General features: G+C 40.6%; 1 protein-coding gene across 1 annotated transcript; it reads right to left on the reverse strand.

Annotated features, from left to right (window-relative positions):
- Nucleotides 1-216: 216 nt before the first annotated feature.
- Nucleotides 217-8,273, reverse strand: syn1 (synapsin I). Its single transcript, XM_071927859.2, has 13 exons — nucleotides 7,960-8,273; nucleotides 6,892-6,949; nucleotides 5,485-5,576; nucleotides 5,142-5,298; nucleotides 4,912-5,001; nucleotides 4,281-4,343; nucleotides 4,029-4,171; nucleotides 3,804-3,878; nucleotides 3,603-3,705; nucleotides 3,360-3,509; nucleotides 2,747-2,816; nucleotides 2,044-2,596; nucleotides 217-352 (listed from the first exon to the last, which is right to left on the reverse strand). The coding sequence occupies exons 1-13, from the start codon at nucleotides 8,271-8,273 to the stop codon at nucleotides 217-219; spliced, it is 2,004 nt and encodes a 667-aa protein (XP_071783960.2).
- Nucleotides 8,274-12,377: the final 4,104 nt, after the last annotated feature.

The following is a 12,377-nucleotide window of genomic DNA, read 5'->3' on the forward strand; positions in this document are numbered from 1 at the left end:
TTTCAGACATTAGTGCCTATATTTATCTATTCTATCCTTTTAAAATATTTAAACTATTTAGGCAGTGGGTGTTTTGTGTGTACATTTTCTTTTCAGGGTCAATGTCCATGATTAGGAGATGGCATCCAGTTGGTCCATGTTCGTTGGGGAAAGAAGGAATCTGTCCTTCAGTCTGCTGTCCATCTTTCTGTCAGTAGGAAGGGGGCTTATGCCATCTCAGTCTGAGAAGAGACTGGCAAAAGATTTGCGTAGATTGCGTATGGTTTCAGCCTTCACCTCGTCCTGGCTAAGGCTGGCCCGTGGTGCTGGGGTTTCTGGAATGTTGAAGGTATTGGTAAGAGACTGGGACTTGCTATAAAGAGAGGAAAATGGCAATAGAGGAGAGGAAGAGGCTATTAAAGTCATGCAGCAAACCCATGGAATGATAAGACTGGAGCATGGCAAGAGAGAGAGGGGAGAGAGAGAGAAGGCTCATTCATAGATGACAAAAGCGCATTCCTCTAGTATGGTCATTCATTATTACCTTATCATTTCAAGGTAACATTTGAATATGATATGGATAGTGAATGACTTTTCTGGATGCAAAGTGATGCATGTTTTCATCCGTGATTGATGACAAGTGTTTCTATGGCTCTATGTTCAAGAGAGCACAATCCAAAAATGGCCTTTGACCTCTTTTTTTGTTGATTTGTTTGCTTGTTTATTGTTGCTACCACTACTGAAAATTTAGAGCATCCAACAAATAAAGGCAAAAATGTAAGCGTACTCACATAGCACTTTAATTTATTTAAAACAGGCACATACTGAAAAAAACAAAACCACATTTTGACTAGCAAGCCTTTATTAGAGAGAAGATTGTTAGCTTATAAACCAGAATGACTTATATAAGTAGACTCTAAGTACTCGGTCAATTTTGCATTCATTTGTAGTATGTTCTGTCTTTTAGCTTCTGTCATAGAAGGTATTTATAGTACTTTCTACCCAGTATTATTACCACTGCCTATATTTTATACTTGCTTACTGTCTTTCAGCCAGCAGTACAATGTATTGTGCCCTCCATGTCCATTGTAGCATCACAGCAACAGTAATTACACATTTTTATAGTTTTGCATTATTCACCAAGGAATGTGACGAGAATTACCTGCAACAATAATTTAAAGATTTGATATTAGAAATTTCTAAATTGTCCAAGTTGTGTATTTTCCATTTCACAGCACATATTTGATAGTAGTCACTGTGAATTTGTTTGATAATACTCCTCCAAATTCCTGGACAAGAATGCAAAAAGCTATAGTTACCAAATATGTTGTCACATTTTATATTATGTGACTGAAAGTGAATCAAAAAAGAGATCAATCACAATTATTTAACATCATACGACAATAATATATTTTGGATAATCATATCAAGAATTAAAATTCATCAAATGCTCTTTTTCAACAGGGCAAAAACAGTATTTGAATGTCATAAATTAATACAATCAAGCAAAGATCACAGATCAATTTAAATTGAGTTAACATAATCACATAGTATTATTTTCATCTGCATCATTTACCCAACTTCTAAAATTAACTTGTAAATGTTGAAAACATCTAATTAGCTCTATAAATTGTATATTATATATATTGTATATTAGTTACAGTTTTATTGTCCATGCCTGCTACTAAGAGAGAAGGTTGAGTATAGATAGTAGTAGGTTTTCACTGTGATAGATTCAGTGGGTAATGGGCAACTTCAAGTGAGCTTCCTCTGTTCAAAATGTTTTAATGTAACATGATCACTGCAGGCATTCTGAAATGTATGTTGTGTGAATCTGCTGCTAAAGGACTGGGCTGAAAAAAATTGTAAGCATCAGTAAATCATGCACAGTCAGGTAGATCATATCTCATCCAATAGCATGAATAGATTTACACTGAATGGCATGCACATCTTAATACAGGCAAAAGGTGAAACAGGGTCATCTGGTCTGGTCAGCTGTAAATTTGTCTTTATGAAAAATTAGAAGAAATTGATTCCAACTCTTTTAGCATAAAAATCACTTACTTTAGTTGTGGAGAGCCGCCCATAGCCGGGTTGTCCTGACTGGGCTTCTGTGGCGGCTGAGGCTTCTGCTGCAGCGGGGGTCGTCCTCCTGGGCCTCCCTGGCCTTGGGCAGCAGGTCGGGGCTGCTGGGTGGTGGCCGCTCCGGGACGGCTCTGCTGGCCAGGAGCCCTCTGCTGCTGGCCTCCCTGTGACTGCTGCCTGGGGGGCTGTGCAGGCCTCTGTTGCTGGGGCCGCTGCTGGGGTGGGCCCCCTGGAGGTTTCTGGCCTGGGCCTCCTGGAGGTGGTTTCTGCTGCTGGGAGCCAGACTGTTGCCTCTGGACTTGAGGAGAGCCTCCCTGGCTTCGCTGAGGAGAGCCCTGACCAGAAGGAGGTCTCTGGCCTTGACCACTTCCCTGACCTGGTGGCCGTTGCTGGGCTCCAGGTCCTTGGATAGCTTTAGCCTGGCCGCTGGGCTCACTGGTGCCGGGACTGGCAGCAGGTTGCTGAGCCTGTGCAGGAGGTTGGCCTTGAGGTTGTGGGCGCTGCTGAGAGGGGGGAACTTGCTGGGGACCACCTAAAGTAGACAAACAGAAGCAGTCCTCACATCAGTACTACATAGCCCATATCTATGTCTAACCTTGCAAATGAAGAAAATATAAACAAAAACAAATACAAAATATTATGTCACTTGGTTTATTTTGTTGTGAATTAGTCATCCTCTTACCCTGGGGGGGGGGGCGCTGCTGAGCTTGTGGTACTCTGGGCTGAGAGATGGGCTGAGGGGAAACTGCTTTCTATAAAGCACATGAGTTAAAAGGGCAGGGAGCAAATATTTATTGAAGAAAACGGAAGTAAAAAAAGTCATTTTCCAATGATAGACAGAAAATAATTTTCAATGGAGAATCAATGCAACAATTGGCTTAATTTGGTCTAGAAAACTGACCATTTCTACTGCAAGATGTAAGGCATGTGGAAAGCGAAGAGGATCAACAACACACTTCCTCGGAGACTTGTTCAATAGACTAGGTGCACAAAGGTTGGCCCCTTGGTTTGGCGTCATTACCTTGTAAACACCAACATTGCAGGGGGACTGAATGACGCCAGTACTGGATGTTGCAATCTTTCTGCACCTGGCCCATTGCAATAGATACGTGGAACTACCACACACTTGTGAATACTTCACAAGTTCACATTTATTGAGGAAACTGCTAAGCTTTCAGTCAAAGACCGTCAGAGCATTTGCACCTGGCCCATTGGCACACAGATTACAAATAGAAACGGGGAGAAATTATGGAGAAATTATTGGAGCAAGCATGAAGCATCAGTGGTTTGAGCACCTGTGGTGGCTGTCCTGCCGTGGCACGGACTGGAGAAGAGCTTAAAGTGCGTGGAACAATCTGGTTCATCTTAGAAACCACCAGTTCTGCAATCTGAGTGCGATCTTCATCCTGTTGGTCCCCAATCAGTGGCATTGAACAGTCATCCACCTGAAAAAGAATAAGATGCAGGTTTAATGGATTTTCCCTCTTCATTACAAATTATTATTATCTTGAACATGACACTATACCCTCTTCCAGTACCTCTATAATGTAGTCCTTGCCATCTTTACCATGTAGAGCCTCCACGGCACATATATCCAACCCTCCGAAGACTTCAGAGCAAGAGTCCACCCACATTCGGTACCTGCAATAGCATGGTAAACAGGCCTAATAGTATAGCACTAATAGTACAGTGAGACACTATATGATTCCCAGTCTAATGCTGCCTCAGTGAGCTCTTACTTGTCTGACATGGCCACCTGCTCTAGCATAGATGAGCCAGTGTTGGTTTTCCAGTTGCCAGAAATTGATGTCCTCCTGTTGAGCAGAATGAACATTTACTTTTTAATGTTCTTTATGACCATTTTCATCAATATTATAGAATCTTTGGTTGTAGAATTTGATGATCATCTGCTGGATCTTTAAAATGTCTAGAGCTGAGGAGAGCAGAATGCTAATTTCACTCACATGTAAGCCTTGTAATTGCTGCCAATTTTCTGGATACGGACGTCATACTTTGCATCAATGAAGGGTTCAGATGTGGCATAAGTCTTGGTCAGAGCAACAACACTGGCGATATCTTGAAAATCATATTGATTGTCCACTTTCACCTGGGGTAACAAAGGTTAAAATAAGAAATACATGTACTGGTCTGTAATCCAGAGATCTGTAAATAATTTGATCACATTCCACACAATTGCTTGAGTGCTTCAGTATTACCTTTCCCATTCCTGAATGAGCATGGCCCATCTTCACCACTACGGGGAAACCAGGGGAGGTAATCTGTAACAAATGCACCAGAACAGCCTTAGACTTCAAAGCTGTTTTACCAATGCTCCACATCATAGCACTCTAGGTTTTTATAAAAATATCTTCTAATGTACTTTAATCAAACAACATTTAAATACACTCTCTATTTCTGTAAAAATCCCAAAGCCCAGCCTACTCCTGGTTTTGGAACCATAAATGTCTTTTGATGAAGTGATTCATGTTGATGGCTGAAAACAAGCCCAGTACTGGAAGCCTGTGACTGCAGGGGTGGAGAGAATGACTCTGCGGCACAGTCTCAGTGTTAACTGTACTGACGATGATTTGGCAGACAAATAATCAAAGACTCTGCCTCTACTGGGAACTGAAAACAAGACACTCCCCTGAAAATTAGACTGGTCTCAGCTGCTGTATGAGATGGAATATTGACATGGAAGTGAATTACTTTCCTACCATCTTCTGTGACCCGTGCAGAAGGATGACCTGTCTATGTTTGTGTCCCTTTAAGGTTTGTTTAGCATGAAAACGTGTCCCAAGTGGGAGGGGGAGGAGAGAGCAGGATAGCAGATGGCAAAGTACTCACCATCTCCTTGTGGTTGGGATAGTAAACCTGCTCAATCAGTGGGAATTCCTCTGGGCCCAGTTGCTTGTACAGTCTGGACATCTGAGCGAACTGAAAGAGACACAAATCTTTAGGATGCAACATTTTTCATCCAAAAATTAAGCAGTATATGTCTGTTCAGCTGAAACCCAAGATGATTTCAAATAAAGGGTTTTAATTGATAATGTTTGCATGTATTTGCTCATACTTACCACCCATGGTTTGTCACAGAAATTGTAAACAGAGTGTAAAGAGTTTACACTTGGCAGTCCAGCATACTGCAGTCCAATCACCATGTTCCGGTGGTCTCCATTCTTGTCCATGCTGAAGGCATGCTGTCTAATCAGTACAAAGTCTGGCTTAAAGGATCTGGGGACAGAGGACATTAGCAAAATATTAAGCTGCATTACAAGACAAATTGAATCAGTAATGAGGCACTTTGATTTTGGGTATGGAAAGAAAGGATTTCGCCATAACGGCAAATAATGTCTCATCAGCATTAAATACGAATTGCGAAATTTCCTTGACGAGATTAATTTTTTGAAGTACACTTACTTAGTAACCTTATGCCCGTTCCTGATTGCATCAATGTCCACAGTATAAGTGCCTGTAGCATGGGCCACCAGGTTGATTTCAGAGAAGTCTGCCTAAAAGGACAACAGCAAGGTCAATCCCAACCAAAAACCATATAAATCACTGTGATCACAATCACAGCAGGAGGGCACTGAATTGCTACCTATTGTCAACTATGAGCCAGATTGAACAAGGTACAATTAGACGACGGCAGACTTTATTTGAAAAGAGTTCTTCCTGTTAGGAGGCCACAAGGGAAATAATTTAAACTCCCAACACAAGAAAGAGGAGGACAAAAATAGGACACATGGGAAATGCCTGAGGCAGTGAAAAAGATCTTAAAACTTTCAAGGTCTCTTCTGCTAAGAATGTGCTATGGTGGCGATGACAGCATAAATAAAAGCCAACACATACTGTGTAGATAAATATTCTTTATAGGCTAGACATTATTCTTCATGAATTTCCCAAATTGATTATTGACCAATTGGTCAATTACAACAAGCAATTGATTTATATTTCTTGTGATTACAATTGTAAATTTTGCATCACTTAGAATTACTTTGTGTAGGCATTCGTCAAACAAAATATCAATATTTGTCTCCCAGTCAGATATTGTGAAGTGGAAATGAATGAAGGCAGTACCCTACATATCAATGCTCAGTCTATTAGTGAACTCGCTTATGGGCATTTATCACTCTGAGTGCTCTCTCCATCTGTGAACACATTAAATGCTCCCATTGTTCTGAATGATTCATTTTTTATTTATTCAAGATGCCATGCATCATTTTATGTTAGTATGAAGCCTATCGTGGATTGGAGCAACTGAAATGCAGTTTTTTTTAAGTTGTGGAAAAATTAGTAACATCATAGACATACAAAACGATTCCCCAAGTGACTCAGTAAAAGATGGCACCCTTGGGAAATACTGATAAGCACCAAATAACACCTAAGTAAATCAAAATGCATATATTAAAAGTGGGTGAGGGAGTCTTTTTCTGGTCTAATTTATAAACACTTAACCCTTTAGCCAGCTTAATTAATGGCACTAAATCCAACATTTATTCAAGGATCACCTCATCCTATGGTGAAGCCAATGGCAATGCCAATGTCTCCATCTACAGAGCACAAGTACCATTGAATAGTTTGACTAGCATTAAAACAACATAGCCCATACATCATGGCTATATCAGCTATCTTAACACCCAATAATGATATATCTCATTAAAGAATGATGTTGCATCCCTCCAACAGAGTTTGACATTATTGTAGGATGGATCACAAGGCACACTGAGGCTGTTCTGGCTCCCCTTGTTGATGTTTCCTTTGTTTTAGTAATTATCTGTCCTTGTGGCAGGGAATAAAGACATAAAGTAACCATATGCAACCCACCTGTTCTACCTTTATGTCAAATTCACCATGGACCTTTTTTCCTTTGAAGATTTTCACCCTGAAGGAGAAACAAGAAGCTGAATCTGTTTGTTGTTTGTATCCTGAAGAAAGCATGAATCTTTCATTTCATTTCTTCCTATAATTGACAGCTGACATTTTCTCTAACATTTCATGACCATGAGAATAATCCGGACCAGTGGAAATGTGATATGAAATGCCCAAAATAAGTAGACATCAACGGGGAAAATCACTTGCTGAAAAATTGACTTTTTCGAGATGAGGCCTAACTGAATCTAATTATATGCTTCAGACTTAAGGTACTTTCTGCCCATTCCATGGCATCATGCAACATCATATAAATTATATAAAGAGATCACATATAACATTATTTTAACCAACAGACATGGTGCATAAAGATGGCCATATATCGGTTTGATGTCATTCCTTATTTATATGCATCCATAAGTGCAAAGTATCCAAACGTCCACACCTGCTCTGACAGAGTGGGCGAACCACATGGGCATTGCACAGTGGGATGGTTCAGGTGGAGCCAGTGTCATTGATACAAAATGCTACCATCTTTATGCAATACGTGGTGAAGTCTTTATAGTATAAAGAGGCTCCTCCTTCACTAACCGGGTGCACGCCAGGTAACGTGCCAAGTGCACCATCTGCGCACAGTCACTCGATTTGAAAATACCTGCATCATCATGGTGGCACCAGAGAACACCAATGCATAAGCAATTTTAGGCTTTTTAATGCCATAATGCAAAATGCAAGAGGACTTCACAACAAGCAAAGGATGGTTACCAAGTCGTCAAAATGGCTTCTGCTTCCTCAATCTGTTGCGCGTCAGATCATTTGCTTGTGCCAATGCCCTGTTTGCGCCCAACCATATCTGCAAGGTATTTCTGGTCTGAGGAAGCCCATGGGCTGTTTACACGTGACATCCCATAGGATGAATCATATGACCTTCTAGATGGATGGTAGGCCACGGTCTAAAACCCACGGTCTGGCACACATTTCGTCTAGACAAGGCACCACTCTGGCAATGCGCACCCCTCTTACCAGTCGGTCTGCTGGTCATCGATAACCAGGAGTATCTTGGCACTGCTGGTAACTCCTGCCCGGTCTGCTGCCTCGGATAATGTCGCAGCCGCAGCAGCCGTGGTCTGTTTGACAGCATTGGATATGGATGAGAAGAAGCCGGCCCCTGCACCTGCCGGCTGCTGCTGGCTGGTGGACTGGCGCCTCTCCGACGGCCCGGGCGACACTGCGGGGCTTTGCTGCGGCGGGTCGGGGCGTTGGAGATCAGTCATGTACCCATTGGGCAGATTGGACATAAAATTGCTGTCCGAAAGTCGTCGACGCAGGTAGTTCATGATGGAGATTTAGAAACACGACGAAAAGCGGTGTCCAATAAATCCTCCCAGTGGATGCGAGTTCCAACTTGGTGTTCGATAAAAAAAAAAAAAGACTACTTTCCCATGTGAAGAAAGGAGGATCAATGTCACCTAAATAGAAACAAGTCTTGTGTTAGCCTTTGAATTAGGACCCGATTTTCAGTTTCTTATTAATAATCTAGTTAGAGATAATGTCGTGACTGTTTAGCTTGAGACTGAGAAAGGGGCTAAGGGAAAAATCAACACATATCCTCCTGGCAGTGAATAGTAGAATAAAATGAGGTGGGTCCACACGATTGGCTCAACTGGAATATGCTACTTTATTTTCTCTGCAATCTCTAATAGGTTTGTATCATAGCCATCTTCATCAGTTCATGGACCTATCTATCCAAGTAATTACGATACCAGTATGTATAATAAGGCATGATAAAGCCTACCTCGGAGTATATCCAAATTGAGCCGCCTCAAGGAAGAGGTGATGCCTTATTATCCCACTTCAGAAAGCCTACATATAGGTGACTCGCTTGTCCTCTATCCAGGCAGGCCATGCACCGGGTTTGAACCAGTGGAATTAAACATGCACGGTAATACCAACAGTTCCTGCTTCACCCCCCTCTCTCTCAGCCTTCCTTCTCCTCAAGGCTCAGTTTTTCCGTCTGTCCTGCGTCACTCCCAGTCATCCTGAGGGAGAGAAGCCTGCAAGGTTGGACCAGTGTCAAGCCAGTCAGAATAGGAAATACACAACCTCCGGTCGCAACTTTCAAAATAAAACCCATACCGACTAATCTGTGCTCCAACATTTTTTGGGGGATACTGGGCATTTACTGATTTTAGAATTTAGACACAAACTTTATCATGATTTGAAATACATGTTTAAATAAATGTTTTAGCGTAGGCTTAGTGAAAATGTCACTTAGCTTACTTGACTTTAACTTCAATTGGATGTATGCATGTAGGCCTATAACCTATGCTAAGTATTCTAACGTTACTATATTCTCCATAGGCAGCTGATCAACTAGCCAGAGAGTTTAAATCATATTATAATACAGTAACATGCTAGTAGGCTATATACATCATTACCACAAATGTGCCATGAGACTGGACGGAATCTGTTCTATACTGAAGCGAAAATGAAGATTATATTTAGGGAGGAAATATAACCTATTTTATTTCTCTTTTTTCCCCCCATGACACATTTTATGGTTTTATTTTGATGATCAAATCACCTAACTTCCTGTATTATTCTGCCTGTCTCTGGCTGGCTTGACACAGCTCAAGGTTGGGATACAAGGGTGGTGCTGATGAGAGCACGGTGACAGGGGCGTAGCTCTCTGACAGACATGAGGGTGCTGTTGATTCCACAGGGTGGCATAGATGTTGATATCATATCTATTGTGTTGTGGCCAATAAAACAGGAGAGGTGCCACTCTGTAACCCCCACACGGACCCCTGGGTGTCCCCATTTTGGGAATTGACTATTTGGTTGAACTGATAGTATTTTAGCCTGCAAGTAGGCTATTTGGTAACACTTTATAATACAGCCTGTGTTTTAGAGTGTAACTCCCCGTCATTACCATGTAATTTCCGGAACTTACGGTGTAACTTCATCGTATGAATCAGTATATATGTATATGGATGAAGTGCAATAAAAACAAATGCTTTTGCCCTTTGCTCATGGTAGTTCGGCAGGCAAGCCGAACTACCATGGGGATTTATTATGCTTATGTCTTATACTTCATTGTATGAATTTTAATAAGAACAAGTTGAGAAATGGGTCTGTACTTTTGAAAATTAGCTCCTAGCAGGCATGTTCGTCCAGCACTGCAGCAGCTCATAACGGGCAGGCTGGAGTAGAAAGCAAACTTTTACCTCTCTCAAGTGCACAGAAGGCTTGTATTGTCATCCGAGGACGAAAAACTAACAATACAGTAATGTAATAATATACATATGTATATCTTTAATCACACAATAATAAGGTATGCAGGGAGTTATAAAAAATGTTTTTATTCTTTAATTACACAGAAACCACAAGGTAGCCTATGTGCTGTTCTCCCATTCTTACTCTGTAAGTACAGAGTACTACAGAGATTTACAGAGTAAGAACGGGAGAACAGTGTAAACTTCATAATCCAGCCTGCCCCCTGTTGTTACTCTGTACTTACAGAGTAAGTACTCTAAGTACTCTGTACTTACAGAGTAAGTACTCTGTACTTACAGAGTACTTACAGAGTACTTACTCTGTATTTACAGAGTAAGTAGAGTAAGTACTCTGTACTCTGTATTTATATATAAAGAGTTACCGGCTATTCATTTTCATCTAACTTAATGCTGATAGTATTTTTTGTATCAAAACACTGAAATACTTTCTGTTAGAGATTTCCCAAAACAATTCAAATATTAAAAGAAATAATAATCCAATTATCCAATTTAATTATCTTTTTTTTTTTTTTTTTTTGTAATTTGTGTTTTCCGAAAATAAAATAAAATGTTTAAATTTAAATTCTTCTGTGGCACAAATAAGTTATTCTTTTAAAATATTTTTGTAACAAGATAATTGTTAATGTTTTGTGTGTTTTTTGTGTGTTTTTTGCTGATTAGGTACACCATTTAATTTCAGGCCAAAGTCACTTGCATTTCATTAATGGTTTCATTCATTTCTGTAGAAAGTACAGAAATCCCCTTAAAAAACGGCATTCAAAATTCTACTCAAGTCAAAGTTAGTCTACCAATTATATGACTGACTTTCTTTTTCTAGCCTGAGGCAGGAGTTTGTCAGAGTGTTCATTGCTCAGCCAAGTTTCAGCATTAATGATTCAAAAAGTCAAGCTGAAACTGTTCAATTATCAAAATGCCTTTCTCCATTGATATACTAGGGCTAGAAAAGATATATTCTTAATTAGTTCTTTCTTGGCTATTAGATCTGTAAAATTTGTTGTTTAACTAATAGTCAAGAATATTTTTATACTTAGCCTAGCTGACCTTCCAAGTTTAAAAGAGCCATACTAGCCTATAGCTATCTAGGTAAGCTTGTTAGCTAGCTGTTGACCTTCCAGGATCATGAATTGTTATGAATGAATAAAAAAAAATGGCATTTATATTTATATTTTGACCAGAGTTCCTTCTTTGCCATTCAACTTGCACTCCAAAAAACTGTGGCTCTTTGGGTCCGCCCATGAGGTTTATCTCAACCAATGAGCTTATTTCTTCCTCCAGAGTAGCTCTATCAGGAATGTAAATGCAAAACCTCCAATCTGACAAATCTGTGGTCAGTTTGATCACATGATAATAGGTTTGTGGAAGGAATCAATACCATCATACAAAAAATGATGTAATGTCGGCAAATGTAAAGACTGGAGTGATGTTTCATACGTCTAGAAATAAGATCTAGCCTACCTAAAAATAATTGAATCACTGATATTAAAATGTTAAACATATCACTGCAGCATACTTAAGGGGGCACTGTTGATCTTAACTTGAACCCAGCATAGCACATTTCATGCCTGTGTGCACATCCAGACCTTTATGTGTGCAGCACTTAATCATTTCTAAACCAGTCTTCCCCAACAGCTGTTATTGCTCTGTAGTTTTGACAACAATCACCAGGAGTAGGCTATGAATAGACTGAAATAGGCTGATATGGCATCTCAGGCACTGTACCAGGGTAGTGCGTTGGACCTGTTAATTTATTCTCATTGTGGTTATAGGCAAACATATCTCAAAATGTTTTAAGTACAAATATCTTAATCACTGTTTCAGTAGTGCCAATGTCAAAAGCATCTGTGCTTCCCCCTGAGTGGCTCACGTTTGTGTTAGCCTCCAAAGACATGTGTGTCCAGGCTCCTCAGTATGCCCAGGCAAGATTGTTCTCATGGCAGCAGTATTTTCAGGACTTAGGAGTCTTTGTCTGGCCATCAACAAAAGCCTTTGGATTACTGGTGAGGCTGGCTCACAGTACAGCTGTGAGCGTGTATGGGCAGGTCAGTGGAATGACTGGAGCTCCGGTGGGCTAAGCGCTCGAAAAAATGCAGTTTGGTGAGATTGTAGATTAGTAGGGGGGGGGGGGGGGGGGGCTGGGGGGGACAG

Source organism: Centroberyx gerrardi, chromosome 8, assembly GCF_048128805.1.
Source record: "Centroberyx gerrardi isolate f3 chromosome 8, fCenGer3.hap1.cur.20231027, whole genome shotgun sequence".
Lineage (NCBI taxonomy): Eukaryota > Metazoa > Chordata > Actinopteri > Beryciformes > Berycidae > Centroberyx > Centroberyx gerrardi.